At 38.5% G+C, this 23,506-nt stretch overlaps 4 protein-coding genes across 6 annotated transcripts; 1 reads left to right on the top strand and 3 right to left on the bottom strand.

Moving 5' to 3' along the window:
* Window positions 1-1,034: 1,034 nt before the first annotated feature.
* Window positions 1,035-3,689, bottom strand: oard1 (O-acyl-ADP-ribose deacylase 1). The gene is made up of 5 exons (XM_023406190.2): window positions 3,368-3,689; window positions 3,097-3,262; window positions 2,016-2,074; window positions 1,778-1,890; window positions 1,035-1,635 (listed from the first exon to the last, which is right to left on the bottom strand). Exons 1-5 carry the CDS (start codon window positions 3,410-3,412, stop codon window positions 1,488-1,490), a joined length of 531 nt encoding a protein of 176 aa, XP_023261958.1. The 5' UTR covers window positions 3,413-3,689; the 3' UTR covers window positions 1,035-1,487.
* A 582-nt stretch (window positions 3,690-4,271) lies between these two features.
* On the bottom strand, window positions 4,272-6,835 carry guca1b (guanylate cyclase activator 1B). The gene is made up of 4 exons (XM_023406205.1): window positions 6,402-6,835; window positions 5,565-5,714; window positions 5,313-5,427; window positions 4,272-5,056 (listed from the first exon to the last, which is right to left on the bottom strand). The coding sequence occupies exons 1-4, from the start codon at window positions 6,603-6,605 to the stop codon at window positions 4,932-4,934; spliced, it is 594 nt and encodes a 197-aa protein (XP_023261973.1). The 5' UTR covers window positions 6,606-6,835; the 3' UTR covers window positions 4,272-4,931.
* A 2,228-nt stretch (window positions 6,836-9,063) lies between these two features.
* On the bottom strand, window positions 9,064-16,816 carry LOC111654984 (serine/threonine-protein phosphatase 4 regulatory subunit 2-like). 2 transcript variants are annotated; one of them, XM_023406191.2, is made up of 9 exons: window positions 16,635-16,816; window positions 14,714-14,795; window positions 14,365-14,535; window positions 13,587-13,680; window positions 13,390-13,427; window positions 13,151-13,225; window positions 12,793-12,942; window positions 11,555-11,844; window positions 9,064-10,309 (listed from the first exon to the last, which is right to left on the bottom strand). In XM_023406191.2, the coding sequence occupies exons 1-9, from the start codon at window positions 16,666-16,668 to the stop codon at window positions 9,999-10,001; spliced, it is 1,245 nt and encodes a 414-aa protein (XP_023261959.1). In that variant the 5' UTR covers window positions 16,669-16,816; the 3' UTR covers window positions 9,064-9,998. The 2 variants fall into 2 exon arrangements, with proteins under 2 accessions (XP_023261959.1, XP_087030112.1); XM_087173986.1 differs by having other exon boundaries at window positions 14,365-14,559; window positions 16,635-16,770.
* A 59-nt stretch (window positions 16,817-16,875) lies between these two features.
* Window positions 16,876-21,765, top strand: LOC111654985 (eukaryotic translation initiation factor 4E type 3-like). 2 transcript variants are annotated; one of them, XM_087173987.1, is made up of 8 exons: window positions 16,876-17,007; window positions 17,148-17,321; window positions 18,182-18,254; window positions 18,969-19,063; window positions 19,152-19,212; window positions 19,302-19,368; window positions 19,494-19,649; window positions 19,775-21,765. In XM_087173987.1, the coding sequence occupies exons 2-8, from the start codon at window positions 17,161-17,163 to the stop codon at window positions 19,819-19,821; spliced, it is 660 nt and encodes a 219-aa protein (XP_087030113.1). In that variant the 5' UTR covers window positions 16,876-17,007; window positions 17,148-17,160; the 3' UTR covers window positions 19,822-21,765. The 2 variants fall into 2 exon arrangements, with proteins under 2 accessions (XP_087030113.1, XP_023261960.1); XM_023406192.2 differs by lacking the exon at window positions 16,876-17,007 and having other exon boundaries at window positions 17,077-17,321.
* Window positions 21,766-23,506: the final 1,741 nt, after the last annotated feature.

The raw sequence follows: 23,506 nt of genomic DNA, 5'->3' as shown, positions 1-23,506 counted from the left end.
TGATTGGCTAAGCTGCTCTTCAATAACATAAGCTCTCTTCTTTAATTGGAAGGGGGCCAGTTATGTGGTGCACCAGAAACCCTCCCGCCCAGCTCATCTCTCTCTTCTTTTTTTTTTCTTTTCCTTTTTTTCCCTAAGTGCCTGTGGAGAAGAATGCTGAGCTCTGCAATTTCATACGCATCGAGCAAAGAAAAAAAAAAGGGAATGGAGGACGAGGACGGGAGGGGGGGGGGTTATGTGGGAGAGAAAAGGAGTGAGAATGGGAATGGAGGGGGGGAGCATTGGAGGCGAATCAGTGGACCGCAGTGGGACAAGCTGAAGCTGCACGGGGAACAAAGAGACTGGGGCTATTAGGTGGAGAGAGGGCATATTTGAATGCACAGTCCTCCAGCCGCAGCATGTTGAGGTGTGACAACGGGTGAGATGAAGGAAGATTATTTCCCTCCACTCACTGCAGCGCAGCTAGGTGGCTCTACTGCAGTGTGGAGTCTAATTGCCAGGCATGAAGGGGGATGGGAAAGGAGGAGGATGAGGAATGGGAAGAGCTGAGCGGGGGTTGGTAGCAGTAATGCCAAAGTACAGTCTTCCAGCCAGCCTGGATATATATGGGGGGGGGGGGCACAGCGGTTAATGCCTTTTCTCCATGAATTATTGAAGGTGGCCCAAAGGAGGGTCACAGGCAGCAAACGAGTGAGCCAGTTCAGACAGTCTCATTGCCACTGAGGTTTATGTTAATTACTTGCACTTGAAGTACATGCTGTCAAATAGTTAAATGGATCCACCTTTAGTAAGATTTTTACCCTACTTATTTAATAAAACACCTTGAACAGAGATTGTGTAGTATTAGCTTGCTGCTTTCCACTTCAGTTTCATGATTTGTTAAAAGGCTTTCTGATCCTGTAGAAAATGGATGTCAAGATTGACTTTGAGGTGTCAGACTCCCCGCCCCTGTCTTTAACTCACATCTGGTACAGCCATCCTGTGTCCCAGATGCATTAAAGCACAATACCCAATTAGATCAATAGTGGACCATATGATACCTAAAACCATCTGCAGAGGCTTTAATGAACACTACAGAAGTTATATGATGCCCAGAGAGAAATGCAAATACACTGTTTGCTCAATCAACAACATGACTGCCTGGTGGGTGAATGGGCAAATAAAGAGATACCTGCTATTTTAGGCTCATTGTCCAGATGGAAAGTACCATTCATGATGTTAAACCAGACGGGACAGGTGAACAAATTCAAGAAATATCTACATTTACAGATAAATCTAGATGAGCATGTTTTGGTGGCTGTTCTCTTCTTTTTCAAAAGAAGAGAACAGCTTATGAGGGTTCAGCTGACTTTGCTGTGCAAAGAAGAATATTTATTTCCATATAATCTGTAAGATAACATTTTTTTTTGCTGGAAAAAAAAAATCATCAGGGAATAATACAGAAAAGTACATAAACTAAATATTACATAAATAATCATTTCCAGTAATCATCTGCGCATGTTTTCCTTCATCACTGTGGTCTCTGCTTTCACTGGAAGGCTGTAGACTGTGATGGAGATGTTTGTGTGTTTGAAGACCTGTTCCAGTATCTCCGACACTCTTGCCCACTCCAGTCGATCCAGGCCACAGCCAATACTGTTGGTGAGAGATAAGACACTGTTTAATTGCAACAGTAACAGAACAAACACAACTCAGTCACATTACAAATAATTTAATTAAGGTAATTAATATTTCTCTCTCGATAAAGTACAACTTAATGACTGGAAATTATACCAACCGAGGCATTGATATTTTTGTTACTCCGTTCTTTTCACAGTGCAACTTCATGTGCTCCAGGCTCAGTCTCAGGCTCTCATAGGTGGGTTTTTGGCTCGCCTTTTTCTTTGTGATCTGCAATAAAAATAACAGGAAAGCAGCAATATTTACTGCAATCTCTTTTAAATAAGTTATCTTAATTTTACCTAAGGCTCTACATCTGTATCCTCGAAAGTTTTAATTAACTGTTATATCTTTACCAGATAGTAGATGAAACGTCTGTCTCTTCTCAGCACAGCACATTGTCCTGTCAGCTTGTCTATTTGGATGTGAAAAAGGATAATATCTACATCAGAACACACAATACGAACCCGTAGCATAACAGGTTTTAAAATCTCATTCACCCTCCCCCCCCTGCTGCTGAACAAGCCATTACAAACTAATACTGTGCAGCAAAAAATGATTTCAACCCACAGATGTTTATTTTAAGCTCTAGTGACAATTTGTCAGAATGAATTTTAGATGAACATTTACAAAATGAAACATAAGACATCAAGAACATTTTCATGTTGTCACAGCTGGTGGTAGGCACAAAGGCAGGCAGGACCCAAGAGTAGACACACGGACGAGCTGATATAGTGAAGTTAATATAAAAATTATGAAGACCAGGCTTATAAGTAGAAAGGTGGACAAGAAAGCTGGTGGGCAGGGAGCAGACAAGAGGCAGCAAAACACCAGGCAAGGTAACAAGAATGAGAGCACAATGACAGACACACCGAAAGAAGTGAAACAATCTTGCAGCTGACTGATGGAAGAGGGCGGGTATAAATACAGGGGAGCAAATGAGGAAAATAAGGAACAGGTGTGTAGGTAGGCGGGGAAGTTCCTGTGATTAGGAATGGGAAACAGGTGAGCAAGTGGATCTGGGAGCAGGAGGAAAGCCCAAGGACATCTGGTGGGCAGATGGAGTATGACAAGAGACAGAAACAGAACGGCCAACATAAACGGCTGAAAAGTGAATAATGACACAGTGATGAGATGCAGGATATAGAGAATACATAAATATACTTTATGCACATATTCATGCAGAATATGTACAATATGAATTTGGGACCAATTAGGCACCTGCATGATGACACCTAAACACCTAAATATCTAAAGTACCTACCTTTGTACAGTACTGAAAGTGATCTTTCCAACTGTAAAGCTAAGTATTTGTTACTTCATGTGAAAACCAAGCCAGTTTTTCTGTGCTGAACAAAATGATCACCTGGGAATCAGTGCCCCTGAAACAAGACATTTTTTACTCCTGATGAATTTTTAATGAGAGGGCTGACTCACTCTGTTCCTTTAACTCCGCTACCCCTCTGAACCTCTGCTTGAACGTCACTGCTATGCCTGCCCCCATGCGGCAGTCCTCACTGATGCAGTGGGCCAGAGCCTCGTCCTTAGGGCAGGCGAACAGGTTCCCAGTGACATAGTCGAGTCTCCAGCTGTCCTCTGCAGACTGGCCAGGAGGGGGCAGCGTTACACCGTGTGATGAAACATGATGGCATCAGGAAATAAACAACCAAACTAGAAATAAACTTCTCTTCTTGAGTGTAAGCTTTACCTTAATTTTGTCAGGGCTGAGTGGTTTCTCAAGTTCAGACGACATTGACTACGGTGAGTCGAGCACTTGTGCAGTGAAGTGAGTCAGTTTGTGTACGGTCGTCGACCCACATAAACACAACGCTGGATTATCGACATTCAACTTCTGTTAGAAGATGTGTTAACTAACTCATTATGCGACAGTAAAAGGGCTCATATACCTTACAAGTAGCTGACAGCAGCTGGCCGTGTTAAAGCTGAATAAAGAAGAAACTAGGATGCTATTTCTCTTTGGTAGCGTGGTAAGCTAATCAGTTTGCAGGAGCAGGAAAAGGAGCAGCAACGGTATTTGTGTATACTCTCGCGAGAAAAAGCTGCTTTAGCGTTGATTGCAAATAAAATCAATGTCACATTTATGCTTAAGACACCTCTGGAACTTTCCTAAATATTGGAGAATTTTTAAGTCAAAAGAAGTTTGATAATATATTATTTATTCTTAAGTTTGTACATAGGAGAAAAAGGCCATCTTTCTTAGTATTTGTACTCTAAAAACAAGAATGCTAGTAAAATGCTAGATTTATGTAATTTGTTTTGTATTCTTATGTAATACTCTACATTGTGATACTGTGAGGCCATTGTATTAATTCTGTCTCAACCCATTTATTTGCTGTTACTGTTATTCAATACAATAAAAAAAAATTTAAAAAATGGAAAATGCTGAAAGTTTTAAAGGTGATATTCTGTAAACTACGCACAGTATACAGTATATTAACACCAAAATCCATAATTTGACTACATATTTGTACAAAACATTTGCTTAAGAATGTTTACAAAAAAATGAAACTACACCACCTAATCTTGATATTTGTTGTTAAGATTTAATTTTCAAAAATAATGTAATGTCTGAAAGAACAAACCAAGCAGTGTGAAATTGGTATTTATTTATTCGTTTAGGGGTGAGACTCTGCAAACTTTCAGGTGTTTTCTATTTTTTCTGGTTTATTAGATTTCTATTCAGGTTAAAGTAAGACTGAGCTATGATGGGAATGAAGATTAGGTCATTAAATTGAGCACACCAATGATATATAAAGGTATAGACTGTCCGACCTTGACTAGTGCAACAAAACAGAAATAAATCTCAGTCTGACCATGCAGACAAAGTCCCAAGAAGAGGTCCAATCATCCTACAAATGTGAAAACACAGGGGTGGACCATGAGTGTGTATGTTTATTACATAACTTTTATGCTCATTTAATACACAAAACAATATAGAGAATATAGTCTGTGCCTTCTGACTGCAGCATCTATGAAATACAGACACATACCTACAACACCAGTGATAAATAAACTGTTGCTCAGTTGCTACATAACTTGATGTGAAACTTGAACCAAAATGAATGAACAGAACAAACTCCATTACAAGCAAAATATAGCATTGCTGTGGAGATGCATCTAAATCTGTGTCGTTTTCTTTTACATACAAATAAACTGCAATAGGTAAAAAAAAAATAAATCACAAAATAATTGCATAATCACATGTGTGAGGGATGTGTGCAGGTGACAGACTGACAGTTCATGTTACAGCCTTAGAAGTCAGCACTGCGCCTTCGCTCATTGATCCAGTCCCCAGGGTTGACGTCCATCTGCAGCATCTTCATCACCCATTTGTCCCTCCGTGCTCCGTCAATGAACTCATCCAGCGAGAGCTCCCCTACATGATAAGGGACAGTTAGTCTCTGGGCTTATTTTGCCATACATTTCTTTGTTCCTGAATTCACAATTTTGATAGGAGGAGGACCATTGTACAGCTGATGCCCACATTCCTCTTCGACATGCACAAACAAAAATGAACTCATGCACACTTTTACATTAACACCCCCACAAAACCATTACAGCAGCCTGACACTGCCCTTTTAAATCATCCACGAAGCTTTTTAAGCTGTCAGAAAACTATTACAAACACTCACCATCTCCATTTTCATCAACCAGCTCAAATATCCGGTCAACCACTTGATCTGGGGTCAGCAGATTGCATTCTTCATCCAGCTCTCCATGGCAGGCTTTCTTCAGTCGATAAATAGACTGAGATTGACAGGAAAGGATATTTCAATGAACCTTGCATTGACGACAGCTCACCAGAGCCTACTGATTTATCTTGAAATAGCCTTTAAAGATCAATAGTGTGCTACATTTAGTTAATGTAAAATAGTTAACATTACCTCCACAATTTCAAGAAGCTCTGTTTTATCAATGCATCCACTTCCATCTTTATCATACATTTTGAATGTCCATTTGAGCTTATGTTCCAGTTTACCCCTCAGGACTAAGTTCAAGGCCGCCACGTACTCCAGAAAATCAATGGTGTTGTCCTGTGTACGTAAGGGGAAAGAGTTAAAATGTTATGAAGGGACACTTTGACTTGATTTAAGAGAAAAAAATTTATATTTATTTTGACAGGCAAAATGTCTGTATTATAAAATACTAGATAGAATATTTTTTTTTAAATCGTCTTATTAGAAACACCAATAAAAAATATGTGGGACTGCAACTAATAGTCATTGTCATTGTTAATTAATTGTCCAACAATGTTCATGGTTAATCAGTTAATTGCTTGGTCTATTACCTGTCAAAAATATGTTATATAATTATTGTAAATATATAATTTCTCAGGGCCCAAGTTTAAATTTTTGCATTGCTTGTTTTGTCTGATATCCATAAATCAGATTCAGATTATTTTCATAGACTAAGAAAACCAGAAAATGTTTATGTTTCAGAAGCCTGCACATTTATGGCACGACCTCAATTAATCAACTATCAAAATTGGTACTTAATTTTAAAAAGCATTAATTTTCTGCCTATTGGGTAATTGGGTGAGCAACTAATTGTTTGAGCTCTAAAAGAATATGTGCTCAATAACTGGCATTAGTTGCAGCTGTCACAAATGCTTCCAATCAGAAAATCTTTTGTTACTCTGGTAAGTGTAGTGTCAATGCTAAAACGAGACAAATGACTATGCACACGTCTTGTATTACCACAAAACAGAAGTCTGTACTTACGCCATTCTTGTCAAAGGCTCGAAACATGTTTTCAATGTAATCTGCAGCCTCTTTGTTGTCAGTGACGCCGAAAAAGCCCTTGAACTCGTGCATGAAGAGAGTCCCACTTGGGCATTCCACAACAAATTTTTTGTACCATTCCTGCAGCTCTGCCACATCAATTTCTTTGTCTGGGTCACTGTCCTCACTCAGGCGCTGACCCATTGTGGAAATAATTTGTCTGACACCCTACAGACTGAAATTATTTCTCACATTACATGAAACTGTATGACTTGGTTAACTCTTTTTAAAGCGTTCCTCTACATTACAAAATCTATAGATCTCAGTCCTCAGTAAGTGCTGCAACTAAACTTTGTGTAAATCGGTAAAAACCAAAATGATTAAAGTTAATGGCATTTAAGTCCATACGAGCTGACTTGTTTTTGGCTCTCTATTGTGACAAATCCCATCTGAAAGTGAGGATGAGGCACGGACTGTTATGGATCACATGATAAAGGATTAGAAATGGACACTTGTCAAAATCAATTAGCTCACAGACACATCATGAAGGATTTCCTTGTGCCCCTGCTTCTCTATGTTATACTGAATCAATGTTTGGATAGGATAACTTAAACTACATATGTGTAAGTGTAAAGGTAAAACATGCTATGGTAAACTGAAGGTAGTCTGTATGGCATATGATAATATCAGATGGGATCAAATATGAGGTCAAGCACACTGTCATCAGGCTTTCTTAATTCAGACTACACATGGTCAGGCTACCACTCAGTTACTTGTTACTTGATAAACTAAATTATGTTTTGTTGTAGTCTACATTATGTAGTCTCTCAAGTATGCATAATGTCAGTTTACTATTCACAGAGATTAGAGTCAGAGAGGTCTAATGAAAACTTGCCCTAGCTGCATTATGGGAATTGTAGGATCCGGCTTTTGAGACTCTGTATTAAAACTAAGGATATGTCAGGGACTGCTGCTTAGATTTTTTTTTCAGTTCTTTTAAAATGTGTCTCTTATATGTCACCATGTTTTATGGAGGTGGATTGCTAACTTGCTGGTGTACTCCTTTAAGTAATCTTTCCTGGTGTAGGAAGTTCCTGACCAGTCTGATGAATCACACAGGCCAGGTGTTTAGTTATCTCTGGAAGCTCTGACCTTCAGTTGCCTGGTTATTTATGGCTAACCTAATTACTGTTTACATGCCTGCTTCAGTCTCAGTGAAATCTATAATAACTGGTGTTGTTGTTAAATTTACAAATGGTTGACATTGAATTACACCTTAACCACTGAGAGGGCAAAATATATTTGATAAATGGGAGGAGACACTTTCTAGGTGGTGGTGGTAAAATATCAAGAAATGAAGTAGTCAGTTGACATATGGAAATAACTACATGTTTTCAGTAGAATAACAGTGTCACCGTTAGTGGTAACATAGCCATTGTTTTCAGGTGAAAGCGTGGCCTGGCCCAATACTCTCCTCGCCCATAATATCTGCTGACAACAGGGAGAGTGATAATCTCTTAGCTTAGAAGTGTCAAGGCCATCTGAGCAGTCACTGGATGTTATCCTCACATGATTAAAATGATTCACTCCACCTGCTCTTACACAAGAGATATTTTAAATCTCACCCATATTTCTCCTGCACCCAGTGCCAGTGAATGATCCACCGCTTTTTTTGTACCCATGGCTGGTAACTTTCACCCGTGTGTCATCTATGTATCACTGTTACAAACAAGACTATTAACGCTAATACGCTTATACTTAGGATGACGTGAATGTTATAACTTATAATAACATGCTCTCTCGGCCGGTAAGGGGGTGGGGGGCAAGTTGGGAACACAGCACTGACATATAATCACCTTTTAAATTCATATGATACACTTGTTGACCAATAATTGCGCATTTATACATCTAGAAGTTACAAAGAAACATTGGCTTTCATTTGTAGTCATGTTTTGGTCACCTGCTGAACTTAAGTCCGATATTCACTCTCTTTTAGCTTTGGTCTCTAATGTGGGTCTTTATCAACTCCGGAGGGAAGTATCTGGCTCTTCAGCTGCTAAATGCTCCACTATGTTCGCCAGCTGGTCTATAACTGTGTTTATCTACTCTTTGGTGTAGAGTAGGCGCAGTTTTCTGCTGGAAACAGCTGCATGCTGTGGCTGGAAACAAAACTAAGCAAGGAGTGAGAGTGAACCAAAAAACTGTAAATTTACAGACCAGTGCTTCAAAGCTCTGTAATGCCGAAGGGGAGCTATAGATTCATGTGATAATTCTCTGGAGGTTCATCACCACGAACGACCACTTCAGAATTTTCACAGTCGTTTTATACATTGTGTAAAATATCGGTTGTAGCTGCTTTAAAAAATACAGTCATGATTTTTAGAGGTGTACTGTCATTAGCTTAGTGTTAGACAGGGAATTATTTTCAGCATGGACCACGATTCCATGGACTGACCACATTTCAAAGATATTTCACTCTAGGCTAAAATTCTGGGCCGACAGTCCAACCAACCAACCAGAGTTGCCATTTGTAGAGTCACACCTCAAGCATGGCCAAAAGGTAAAGAATTTACTGTGCCCACATCATTCTGCAGGTATGAAACATTACTAGATTTGCAACTCAAAAGTACAACTCCCTTAACATCAATTGAGCATATTACACTTTAAGTTTTAGCTTTTATTGCTTTCCATGAATACTATGATACAAGCTCAAGCATTCAATTTCCAGCGATTATCAGTTTTACGAAGGCAGTGGACACGTATTACAAGTCTACAAAAACTGCTTTACAGATATGTACTGTAAAAATCCTAGCTATCAAAAGGGACAGCTGTACAACTAAGGTATGACATACAGAAAGTGTAAAAGTACCTTGTGTTCTGTTGACAGAATTTGATGCAGAAATGGCTTCCCTTAAGCCAAACCAATTAACTATCTAACCAAAGTGGTTACTACTGGCAATATTGTGTGTAAATATTGGCTTCATACAGTGACAAAGCAAAACTGTGATATTTTCCACATCCTTCAAAGGGTCAATGCTAACAAATGCAACATAATGCTAATAAAATACATTTCATGGTATGTGCTTCATAGAAAAACCAAACAGACATCTGTGAAATTTTGCTTAATGGCAGGTTTCCTCATTCACCAGGAGAAAGACATTCATTTGAGAGATAGTCAATATAACTATGCTTAGGCCAAAACTCAACTCAGACTATCAAATATATCCTCTTGGAAATACATGCCGAATGATGAATGAATAATGAAATTTTGGAATAGATCGGTTAACAAGGTTAAATTAAATCGCTCAGATATAAAAATCAGGGAAAAAAAAGATTAGAAAAACTTTTAGTCAACAGTTAAAAAGCTGAGTCTCCATAATCTTCTTTGAATAATTTCCTTCTAGTTTAAAGACCAGGTGATGTGTAGCCGTGAGTAGTTGAAACTGAAGAGGAAAAAAAAGACCCTTCTGTGAGGAATCTCAGGGTCCACATCGCTCCTGGTCCTGAAGTCTAAAGGTCCACAGTGCTACAGATATACCCTTGGTGTGGTATCATACAGTGTAAAAAAAAAAGTCAGTTGGCAGACTGCGCTTCAAGTTAGTCATGTTCTCCTGGCTCTATTGCAGTCTCTGTATTGTTTGAACTGTCAGCATCGCCCTCTGTTGACAAGTCAGGTGAACTATTAGAAGAAGAGGGGGCCTGCTTGTCGCTGGCGAGGCCTTCTCCATCACTGATGCCACTGCTGCTGCTGCTCTCCCCACTGTCCTGCTCAAAGCTTGCACTCTTCTCTGACGGAGCAGGCAGCTCAGGTTGGTCCACAACACCGTCATTCTTCTGACTGTGGACATCCCCCGTCTCAGATGAGTCTCCTTCCCTTTCAGAGGTTTCTGTCTGCGTGTTACTGGCCTCTGAGGAGCAAAGTGGTCAGCGTTTTACTGTTACAGTCTGAGAAACAAACAGTCTGTGGCTGTTAACTAATCAATTCAAAACTGAAACATCAATATTATGAAACAAAGCTAACATTTAAGACTGGCATGTGAATTATGAGTGAAATAATTCTGAAAAGGCTACATATTTTGCCGGGGTAGTACAATATTACACAAAGCGATATCTGAAACAATTAAAGCTTAGAAGAGTCAGAGTAGGTGACATTTTGATCTGATGTGGTTCCCTTTTTTGGGGAGGCACATGTCAGCTATGTCGTCCACAGCATAGCCTAGGAGCCAATACATGTAGCTGCCATAGGTACGGTATAACCCCTTAATGACACCTAGTGACCTCCATCACTTTCAGTTTGTACATCATGAACGCCCTCGAGCAGACACTGTCCAAACTGAGCCCCTCTATCCCCATTTGTACAATTCACAGTGTCGAGACAACAAAGGACACAGAATTCTTGGAGAGTGATCAAGAACACAGCGGGATGCGGCCTGCAGGAGGCTTCGCCAACAGGCTTTTCACGCTACATTTAAGTGTGTGTGTGTGTGTGTGATGTTTACTCGTTTCATATTCACTTTGTACTTCAGAACATTAATAATTAAATTTAATAATAATAATAATAATTTTAATTTCATTTGCGCTGGAAAGATTTATTTTGACTGTTTGGTATCTGTGCAGCCACCTCTGAATTTACATTTTTGAAAAGGTGCACCTAAACTACAACGTGGTCATCTGCCCATAAAGACACCACAAACGCCCGCCGTGTTGGTTCTGTAACACTTTAATACCAGTGTGTAGGATTTAGTGACATCTAGCGGTGAGGTTGCAGATAGCAATAAATTGAATGCTTCTCCCTCTCATCCCTCCCTTTCCAAGCGGGAAGGAGAAGCTACAGTGGCCTTCAGGTAACGTAAAAAAAAAAAAAAACATGAAAGGCCCCCTTTTAGAGCCAGTGTTTGGATTGGCTGTTCTGAGCTACTGCAGAAATATGGCGGCGCAATATGGCGGGCTCCATGGAAGAGGCTCCCCTTGTAGATATGGAGGGCTCATTCTAAGCTAACAAAAACACAAAGCTTCTTAGTTTCATGTATTTATACAATAATGAAAACGTAATCATGAATTTCATATTCCATTTTTTCCAATACATCCCCCTAAATCCTACACACTGGTCCTTTAACACATACAAATACATCAGTGAGCACGATTTCACTTACCATGTTCCTCCGAAATAGACGGTGTGTCACAAGATGTTCCACTTCTGAAATCTTGACCACAGGAGTCTTTTGAAGACTCCAGTGTCTCTGACAAGCCCTCTGACACTTTATGACAAGAAGACTCCTTTTCTTCACTTTCTGTTTCATCCTCTTCCTTTTCATCAAACTTGAGCCTTTTGACTTCTTGCTTGTCAGCATCAGAATCCTCCTCCTCCTCTTCCTCGTCCTCGGGGTGTTTGTTCTTTATCCCGCTGTTTGGTGTTAATTCACCTTCTGATAGTGAGGAATCACTGCAGTAATGACAGAAATTCAGGGAACTTTGTTCATCAACGTTTAAATCAATGTGTAGTTAATATATTTTTCTTTCAAAAGGATGGGGTCCTGGGAAGATCTGCTCATGGTGGAAATGTCTGGGCTTGGCAGCTATCATCAGTGCCCCTACATTTTAAATAAAAATGACTGAGTAGACTCACTCAGTACACTACACTCTAGAAAACTACATGCAACTCACCCTAAAGGTGGGTACAAACTCACTTTGCAATTTTGGGCTGTCACAGATGAAAGATGGTCAACATGAAAGAAATGTGGTTCAAAAACTGTGGTCCTACACTGCACTGTGAGAGAGGTTCAAAGACGGCCGTTGGCTTGCGACCAAAGATAGCCTTGGACAAAATTCTGACAGCGTCAGAAATTTAGGACGACCGTTTCACAATGTGGCTGCTACTTTCTCTTACGTCCATTAAACAACCAATAGGAATTTAGCATGAACTGACAGCTATGTGTGTTTTTGTGCTCTAAAAAAATACTTATCTCAAGCTCTCTTTGCAAAATTGGCATCCCTGAGTTTGCCTCTTTTCCATAGCCACGACCGGGTTCACATTCTCCTCCCCCTCTTCGGATTTTTTTCCATACACATAAAAATACCACTATTGCAAGGGCTCGATTCTTGCTTCGTTTAATTGTTTACCACTATAGCGGCGTGGGTGGATGACGCATGTTGATGACGTTTCATTCTTGTATACTGACTTGCGCCGTAGCCTACAATTCATTTGTTAATCATCCTACAGTCTGCATACATCAACCTTGACGTCGTACCCAAGATTATTAGATCCATGGTGCACAGTGTGGCCTACATTAAAAGTTATAATATTGCTGGAATCTCAGTCTGTAGGCGCCTCAAAACCATACAGTCAAGTTGCTGTTGTACAACATATCAACAGTGTACATAATTACTTTACCTGATATGGTGCTCCTCAACCTCCTCTGTGGTTGGCTCTGGCTCTTTACTGCCTGGACAGTCAGGGAGCCCGTTGGTGGAAAGCGAAGTTGCCAATGACAACTTTGGTCTGGTGAGTGGTTTTGGCGTGCCTGGTCCATTTACATTTCGACTGCAAGAGAGGAAAATGACATTTTCTTATGAAAGTAATCTCACAAATCAGCAGAACTTCTAAGACCGTCACTGACAGGCAAGACAGATCCGTCCTTACTATACCCTGGTTGTCCTTCGCTTATTTTGCTCTACATTAATTCAACTTTCCTGTGTATGAGGAATTTCAATTTGTGGATGTCAATCACTGACAAGTATGTTGCTCCCACCTGTCTGAATATAGAGAGGAGTTACCAGGAAACATCACTCCATTCATTCTGTTTACACTGGATGCCCCATTTTTCCTTTGAAAGAAGTAGAAAGGGACAAAAACAACTGTCTGTTAATTGTCTGTAAGTGTGACTATATAAGCAAGTTGAAGGGAGCTGTCAATGTACATGAGAAGCAGAAATACTATAGTCATCAGAGCGAGGGGAAAAAGGTTTAACAGCATTTCAGATGTACTCACTCTGATGTGGGATACACGCAGCTGACCACCATTACATTCTGCAATACAAAAACAGTAATATACTGTTTAGAATTCATTTTAAAGCCTTGGGAAGTACATTTAATCAGTATCGATAAATATCGCTAATCTTGAGCATAAACACTTTGTATTAATGTGTGTGGACTTTTAAAAAAAAAGCAGTGATGTGTAATGCTCACCTTCTCCAAACCCCTGAGAAACTTGTCTGTCCCTGTGTAGTTACGCTTGGGGTCCACGAGCAGTTCACATAGACGCTGGATGGTAAAGGGGATTCTAGAAAAATTATCAAGAAATATATTTAGGATTAGCCACACAGCCATCATACAGCCAGGTACAACACTGTCTTTGAAAACTTGCAAAAGCTAGCAGCACCAGACCTGAATGAGGTAAAAAAAAAAAAGGAAAAAAAAGAGAGACGCATCAGTTTGGACAGATCTATGACTGCTTTGCCATAATGCCATTTAGAATGCAAATCATTGGATGTGGAAATTCATTAAGAAATTTCCAGGCTTGAGGATGAAAGTTTTTTATGCAATTTTGGGAAAGTTGCATTCAAAAGATTAAGTTGAGTAGCTTTCGTCTTGTCAGCGGAAAACTAGCAGAGTGCAGAAAGAGACTATTGACACTGAAGCTCAGTTCATAATGTTTTTCACAAATACATTTTTAAATATAACTGAATTAATTACACCACATGACAGATGTGACTTTTAGCTCATTTGGGTTTGAGCTTATTGCCCTAGTATACTAACATTATTTGTTTTTTTTCTACTTTTAATGCGCACTTGAATATCTCTCTTTGTGGCAATGCTTTTATTCTGGTTACATGCAAGAAGAACATTAATAAAGTAGTGGACCAGAATTTATGGATTAATGTGACTGAACTGCTGCATTATTTGGGTTGGTATATGGAGTTGTGAGGGAGGATTTGTTTGCAATTTGCAAAGTGGTCTAACTCACCCATTGTAACCATCCACTATTTTTAAGATCCTCGTCTTCATCTCTTCAAAGGGAACATACTCTACATTGGGATTATGTGGTCCTCTCTGTTCTGGTGTTGAAGCGTGGAAATCATCCATGACTTTTTCCAACTTAAACATGAAGTAAGTTTTGAACTGGGACCACGGGATCCTGGAATACATTGGAAATGCGAGTCTGTATGTCATCCACACAAAAGAATGAAAAGTCTTGAAACAAGTTTTTGACAAAACTGATATAGAGAGACAAAAAGTTCACCAAGCGGATTTCATTGGCAGGAAAATTTTTTTCAATATTTGAGGCTATGTGTCAGCCTCTAGTTGTTACTCACAGTGGCTGCCCTGTCTTGGCAACATGGCACAGGAATTGCTCTAGTACAGGACAGGTCTCTTTCTTCCCTTTCTTCTCAAAATCTGCAAATACCCACATAAAGAACAGAAGATCAGTTTTTTTTTTTTCTTCTTTTTTGGTAGTAAACCAAAACGGCACACAAATCTGGTTCAAACCGAACCCCAAAAAAATATTGGTATTGGCAAAAACCAACCGAAAAAAGGTTGGACTTTTTCAGAAGGATATAACCATTAGAGAATGATTAATTGTGGAAATAATTCTGGAAAAATGTTAACCCCTGTTTAGTTTAAGGCAGATCCTGGCATATTAGTTATGCATTTGCAGTGAATAAATAATCCTAGTACCATTTATCAGCTCTGCCAACAATTATTTACTAAAAACTTCTTTTTTTTTTTACACTTGTCTCATTTTTGTCTGTACGTTCCAAATGTATATAACAATGAATACTAATATAGTTAATCAATTCACATGACCTAGACACAGTTAAGCAACAAAAAAGGATGTAAACATTAACCAATGATTGAAGCTAGCTGTAGTGACAGTGTTTGCTACAGGTCGGATAGTGCTAAATGAAACTCCGAAAAAGAAAATTTCTCCCAACAGCACTGCAATCAGCAAGGTTTCTGTGTTCATCAAATTAAATTTAAGATTTTTTAAGGCCCTTTAATCAAATTAGAGAAGATTCTCTGGAATAGAGCACAGCATAAAATGACTATCAAAGAATGACAGAAGACCAGTGGGGACAAAAAGGCCGCAAATATTTATTACGTAGAATCATTTAGGTTTTGTCAGTACTTTCCAACTGTAGTGGGGTTATTCCTTGTGATAAATAATACTTCCTACAATAATTACCAGTAACATATTTAATCAATTAATCTAACCTGGACTAATATATGGATTACTGAACAGGTTTACAGGGCACAGGCCCATAATATTTCTTGTTTTAAAGAGCACGTAGCACAGGCAGAACTGTCCCAAAGAGACACAAGACGTCCACATAGAGAACCAAAACAACCACAAAGAGATATGAAATTACATCAGAGACTGAAAACATCTGCAGAGAAACAGAACATCCACAAAGAGGCACAAAACGACCACAAAGAGATGCAAAACGCCTTAATAGAAACATAAAACGACAACAAATGATGCGGCAGTGGTTCCAATCAGGGTTGGGGGGGCTTTTACTTTTCTATGCCAAGGGGCCAATTCTCTCATAATCCGTCCATGCCTAGACGCAGATAATCGGTGGTTCGGTTAACCAGTTAAAAAAAACAAAAAACTGATTTGTTAAATTGTTATCGATAAAATTGTCCCTTTTCCAATATGCATGTATGGGCATCTTTGCAACAGTCTCCCGACAGCCTAAAGTTATAACTAATCTTACCTTCTACTGCAAGCAAAACAAATATTTGACCTTTGCAGATGAAATTTAAGACTCTGATTTTAAATCTTCTATGGCATTTTTGAGGGAACTGAATTCAGTACTTTATACGACTTTTCAAGACATGCAGACACCATGTCAAACACCAATTTCAGTTAACTGCATGGAAAGTTATCGTAAAAGTTGGCAAGTTAGCATGCTTATTGTGACGTTACCGCGTTAGCTGTTTACATAATCGCACCAGTTTCAGTAAGGGAATAAATGGGCCAGAAGAGAAAAATGTGACCAACTTCTTTCTCGTAGAGAATAACATTAAGCTGGCTAACGATAGGCCAGGCAGAAAATTAGACCAGTGTCCCTAGGTGCCTCTTCTAAACGCTAATCGATGTTGGTAAGCTAAGTTACAGTACCGTACGTAACGTAGTTAGCAAACATTACAGATTTTACCGATGACATCAAAACAAATGTAAGACCCACTCGCTAATAATGAATCACGTATTTGAATAACTGTAAATATTGCCTTGAAACGCTTCCAACAGCACGTCGATGTCCATATCGGTGTCCAGTCACTGGCAGGAAATGCTTGCTAGTTAGCAGTAGCAGATAGCAACCCAACAAAGCTGGTGGCAGTGACAACTGCGCATGTCTACGTTTACGTATTCACATTTGCGGAAGATGCGTTCCAGTTTAACCTGAGATCAACAAAGCGCTTGAAAAGCCCCGTAGCACCGGGTGAAGTAGCCAGGATTGAAATACTGTGTATTCTCACAGCTCAAATTTTTAGTGTGTGCAGACTTCAGTGACAGGAACTTCTGGAGAGCTCTGGGCTGTAGGTGCCGCAGGCAGTCAGAGGGCGTCATCGTTTTTTTCTGTTGTTGTGACGGCGCAAACCGGTGAGGCGACCAATGAGTCAGCAGCTGATCTGGGTTAATTTTACCTAACCAGCCTATATATAAATATAACGATAACAGCCCCGGTGAAAACATCTGCACTAGAGATCTGCTCGTTTTTTACTAAGTCATTCGGTTTACAGAGGTAACCTAACAATGGCAGTTCCAGTAGCTGCATTACAACTGAGCACATCATCCAACCCGGGTCTGCTGGAGCACAACATTCACATCAGCGACAGAGATTTGGGAAGGATTTCAAGTAACAATGAAAATGACACGCTGCCTTTACATTCTCCGTGGACTTTCTGGCTTGACAGGTAAGGTTTTTTTTTTTTACCCTTTTCCCTCCATCTTTATGTTACTAGTCTTTAGTCAGTGTGAAATAGGTGAACTGTTTGTAGCTGATCAAAGCAGAACAAAGAAAGGAAAGGACGAATTTATCAGGCCTGGTTTAAGTGAGTCATTGCAACCTAGATAATAGTGTTTAATAGTGAATAACGTGACACGGGGATTGTCTGTCATAATAAATCACAGAAAAGCAACAAACACTGCTTTTTATGGTGTCGATTCTGTTTTGCTGCCAACCTGGTTTCTCAACGACCTACATACCCAAGTCCTTTACTTAGTAGGCTCTTAAAATAAACGGCAATTATGACTAACTGGCTAAACATAACTCATAATGATAAGATGAGTTCAGATTGAGGTCATCCTTAGCCTTTGTACTTTGCACAGGTGTTATTGTTGAAGAAAAAAAAAAAAACTTGTTGAGTCATTGGTCATGTGTCTGTCAGTGGTTTTGAAAATCATAACTTTCTGTTATTTCAACTTAATGCTGCTCAAATGCCATTATCATACACAACGTTCCCAATGTAAACCTTTGCATAAGAGAAGTTTCAAAATTATTGTTAAGTAATCACAACAGAGTTGAACAGAAGAGACACTAGGTTACAAATCAGATGGTGCTGTGCTCAAATGGGGTCAGTGTTGTTTACTGTTTACTGGCTTATTTGTCATCAGATCCACCCCCACCCCCCTCCAACCCCCCCTCCAACCTACCCTCCAACCTCTCTGCTCAGAGGGCAGTTCTGTGAAACATGTTTGAGTAATGTAGGAACTGAAAGAAATGTATTTAGAATATGTCAAGTGAAATTTAATTAAATGTGTTTTTTTTTGTCAGATCTCTACCAGGAACAACAGCTGCTGAATGTGAGTCAAACTTGAAGAAAATCTACACAGTTGAGACCGTCCAGGTAAGATGCCTCACAGTCTTCCTACACGAGCATGGCTCCAGCAGACAGAGTTTTTACATTCTGCCAGACTAGGAGTTGAGCTATGGCACATTTTAGTAGTAAATTTCCTGATTTACACTCAATTCAAGAGTCAGTGTAAAGAAGTTTATCTTCACACAGCTGCTGGAGTTGTTTCTTTTTCTCCCAAATGCACCAAGGCCACAGCCAAATTAACATAGTGTCTGAAGCCTTAAGTGACACTCTTATCATGGGGACACTGAATGTTTTGTGTTTCATTGATGTCTCTGTCTTTCAAAGTAAGCACAGTATGCAGGATTTACACACTAACACTAGTAGCACCCCTACATGATTTCAAGCTGTTTTAAGTGTATGCTTGTTTAGATCAATGTTGATCAACATGTTAATATGTATAATTACTAATGGCCTAATTAGCATGTCAGGTTATTTTTAATCTATTATAGTGATTACAGCAGGACGTTAATAGAGCTCCAGTACCCTATTATGAACCCCAAACCAGAACTGTGTTGGTTAAGGATTCATGAATGAGGAAGATTTTTGTGCGGTGAAGAGCAATGAGGAAAAGACCTTTGGTTGTGATTTTCTACACCACATGAAATGTGAAATATTAACAAGGCCAGCTGTCTGTACTCCCTGTGCCAGTAAATGGCTCAATAATATAACCTGTTTCCTCTGTTCACCTTGGCGCCGGAGTAGAACTTTTGGCGAGTTTACAACAACATACCCGGCGTCTCCAGTTTACCACTGAGATGTAGCTATCATCTGATGAGAGGAGAAAGGAAACCACTCTGGTGAGTTTAACTTGAAGATTAATGCACATGTTCACATTAATTGAAGTTAGTTAAAATGTGTAATGTTTCCTGCTGGTTTTTCAAACAGGGAAGAAGAAAGCAATGCTAAAGGTGGTGTTTGGAAAATGAAAGTACCCAAAGAGTGCACTGTAAGTGATATAAAGCATTTATTATGTACTATTTACATGTTAATCATTTGCTTTTTTCATGACTCTTTAACAAGTCTTCATATTTACAGTCTGTTGTATGGAAGGAGTTGCTCTTGGCTACTATTGGAGAACAGTTCAGTGATTATTGTCCCTCAGGTAAATTTCTTGATTGAGTTACAGGAAAAATAAATTCTAGCAAATAAATGATCCCATTTTTTAAAATTTTAAAATGGCATCAGTATGAAATGAGTTAAACTTGTTCTGTGTTGCTGTTCTTGCAGAGGATGAAGTGGTCGGTGTCAGTGTCAGTGTAAGAGACAGGGAAGATGTGTTTCAGGTCTGGAATGGAAATGCTTCTTGTGCTAACGAGTCAAACATCTTAGGGAGGATCTATGAGCTCCTCCCACAGATACCTTTTAAAGCAGTGTTTTACAAACGTGAGTATTTGCTTTGAATGTGAAGTGATATACCACGGTCTTCAAACTGAATTGGAAATAACACCATAAAATGTAACATCATGAAAGTAACATATCTAGTTGTTCTCCTTTTGCTTATATTTCAGCACACGAGGAGCACCACGCTTTTGAAGGAGGCCGATCAAGACATTAGCGCATTTTGCACATCAGAACACCTTGAGATAAACAATGTTTTTCTTTGCTTATGAACGTGTTTCGGATCATAATATACGGGCAGATTTTGAAGCACTTGAGTTCATAGTTGTTTAATGGATCATCTTAGTTACCTCAAAATTATAGCCCATGTATTATGAAACTCAATCGATGCAGTTTCCCATCTTCTGGGCACTACTGTCATTCATAATGATATCCAAAATTATTTTAGCCAAAAGCAAAAACCACTTTAGTTTAATTTTATCTTTGGCAGTGTTTGTATGTTTTTATACTGCAGAGTTTTGCATAAAAAAACCTTAACTAAAACAGCAGATCATGTACAGTCAGATTTTTTTAGATGAATTATAGCATATTTTGTGCAGTTTCCTGAGCACAGGCAGAGCCACGTCTTTGAATTAAATCTCATTTTTGAATCTAAGAGCAGGCCTAGTTCCGCAAAGCAAACCTTTATCCTAACAATACATTACAAAGCTTTTTTTAGTCAGCTCTTTTCTCTGTTTTGTATGTTACAGCCAGAATACTTTTGCCTATACTAGAGAACATAAATATTTAGTATGCTGTAATGCTTACATATGAACAGAAAATTGCACATTCTTTTTTTATGTTCTTCTTTTGGATATGAGTGAATAATGAAAGTAATATGTTCTTGTTACAGTAAAAGGACCTCAGTACACAAAACATCGTAAGTAGATGCTGATTAAAATATATGCAATCATTTTTATTCTGTAGAGTTTGTGGCAAACGTGCAGTGTCCTGGTTGTCCTAAATCAAGCACTTTGTTTCTTACTGTAAATGTAAAACATCAAATGGTCCCTCCGGGATTATATGGAGTTGTGATAACTGAGACCAAATACACTTTGGCTTTGTTTCACCTTTTCTGATGAAGTGTAAAGCTGTTTTTGCTCATTTTGTTATGAGTTTCTTCTCCTTTTTAATACTAACTGAGTATTGTGGATAACAAAGTTGAAATTCTGTTTTTATGTATTCATATGACCTGTGTTATAATAAATTTGTGAAACCTACCCTTTGTAAAGCAAATAATACCGGCCCCAGGAAAAATGAACTATAATCATATGACACAGAAATCTGTCACAGGGGTGCAGAAAGTAAAGATGTTGCTCTTTCGGGGCTATTTTAATGAATTTTTAAAAAATCACTGGTGTTTGTTGAAGTGATGTAATCAGTGCAGCAGTGTCAAATCTGTATGAAACAATCGGAGATGATTTTCTGATGCTGTACCAAAACAATTTTAGTGTCTCTACAATCCATAGCTTTAAATGTTTTTGTTTTTTTTCTGTGGTCTTATATGCAATAGGTTGCATTTGTGTTTTTTGAAATTTGGGAAGCTGAACCATTCTACATCTCACCAAAGGCGCCTTTCTTGTGTGTTTGGGAGAAAGTGAGGGAGTGAGATTGTCTATTCTAGGTTGCATAGAACAGAGCGGATTCTCTTGTGTGCCAGTACTATAATACTGAGACATTTGAGGTAATCTCCAGAGATTTGGAGTATGCATTGAAATCCACAAAAAGAATGCTGCTAGGATTCATCAATCAAATCAAGTGTTTGTAATGCTGGTGTCTCTGCTGAAGTCAAGAGTAGTCACAGAGTTAGTTTTCAGACCACCGACTTTGGCAAGCTTGCTTTGACTTAGCTGTATTGTTGTTGTTTTTTTCATGTGATGATTTTAAAAGCACATAGTGTATGATAAGTGGAAAAACATACTGTCCCCCAGCACATATACAGTTGACCACTCACTTCAGAGCGTAGACATTGTAACTGATTGTTGATCTTGGATGGTGCCTTGTGTTTACCAGCAGTTCAGAATGTTACCGTCATCCGTGTTCAGCTTGTTGAACTTGTATCTAGTCATGTTTCTCTGTTAGTTTTACAAGTGTTTGAAAAATAAAGTCACCTAAACTTCCACCCTTTGCTATTTTGAATGCTTACTGTATATGTAATAAGGATATCAATATTATGAAAGAAAGAAGCATTTTGAATTGTTTTTCTAGAAAAGATGTCAGGTCATATTGCGCATGGATTTGTTTATATTTTATTTCCACTTGAAGTGGATATTTGCAGTCAATCAAATATTAGATATTGTAATGTGTCATCAAATGCAAGGCATTGCGTGGCCATGGTAAAAACATTGACCATAGATTTTTAATTGAGCCACTGAGAAGCCTTAATTTCACATTGAATCAAATACCAGGCTAATTAAGCTGAAATTTCATAACAACCAGAATGACAATGTCTCCCTCCTGTGGTCACCTCAAAGCATGGATGCAAAAAATTAGGACATGCAAGGATTAAAAATACAAAATACAAATTAAAAGGATTTCATCGGACTGCAGTGACTTTAACAGACTATATGACTATTGACTAAAATTGCATGTCGGAATGTAATTATGTTTAGTTTCCATCATTCTGTATGCAGCCCCAATGTGCCATGGCTCCAGTTGTACATTCTGATCAGCCTATATGCCACATGTGCACAGATGCAAAGAAACATTGCAAACCTGCCTTTGCACTGGACTGAGAAGCCTGCCTAGATGCTGTGTACTGAAAAACTTTATAGGTCAGGGTTCCTCAAAGACTTAACAAAAAAATGATACTTAACAAAATCAATGAGCCCATCATTTCACTTTCCAGGGGATTTGCCTTTCTTTGTGGAGTCAATGGTAGATCTATTTCACAGTTACAGTGTCACATAGTATTTTAGGATATGATGCGTAGGATATTGAATGTTTTACGGGAGGTACTGAGCTTAAACTTCATTCAGTTGTGACATATGTAGACTTGTGAAAAGAGTAGATACAAAAAGAAATTGTTGATGGAACTTTTTAAATATCATTGTCAATTTTTAATGCTGTGACATTTTTCTCTTTAGCCTTTGTTCTTCAGGAAAAAAGGAATAATTAATATTTTTCTCTCACTGTTACAGCCATTTGCCCTTGGTCTAGTAGAGGTCCCTTTGCAAAATCCATGTAGGAAATGTCAATTTTGTTTCTCGTTCAATCTCATTCAATTTTATCTGCTCTTCTAAAGATAATGCTGTTTTACCTCAGTAGTTAACTTAATTTTTGTCTGAATTAGATTTTAGTAATTTCTTTGCTTCTTATATTGCCATTTCCCTCAATTAAAAATGGAAATTTTCCATTTTATATATAACTCATTGTGGAGTTCCTTAGTATAGAAGTTGTTAATTTACCTCCACTACCAAAAGGATAATGTTACTTTTTTGGGAAACAAACAGTATAAGCAGTGAAAATCAGTAAAATGGTAAGAGAAAAGACAGAGATATATATATGTAAGGCAAAATTCAAATAAAGCATACTAGTGGAGTAGTCATTCATGGAAAAACAAAGCTATATGAGTACAGTAATTTTATGGATTTCCTATTTTTAAGCAATTCAACATAATTGTGTCAAGAATTTATTTGAGCTAGGAAATTAAGAATATTTGGTACATCTTTTAGTGCTCTTTGCTTGTGTAGAAAGAATATTGCAACTACAACATAGACATTAGCTACAAATCCAAGTGTTTGATGCTGTGTTTCAAAATATCAGAAAATATCTCTTAGGTTAAAGAAGTTTAAAGAAGTATGTGGAGTTGACTTTGGCAAACAAATAAAGACAAAAATCCCAAAATAGGATCCCAAAAGGTT

This window comes from Seriola lalandi, unplaced genomic scaffold, assembly GCF_002814215.2.
Source record: "Seriola lalandi dorsalis isolate HSWRI2012SDOR001 ecotype SW California unplaced genomic scaffold, Sedor1 jcf7180002054297, whole genome shotgun sequence".
Taxonomy (NCBI): domain Eukaryota; kingdom Metazoa; phylum Chordata; class Actinopteri; order Carangiformes; family Carangidae; genus Seriola; species Seriola lalandi.
This window is presented reverse-complemented; position numbering and strand designations above follow the sequence as displayed.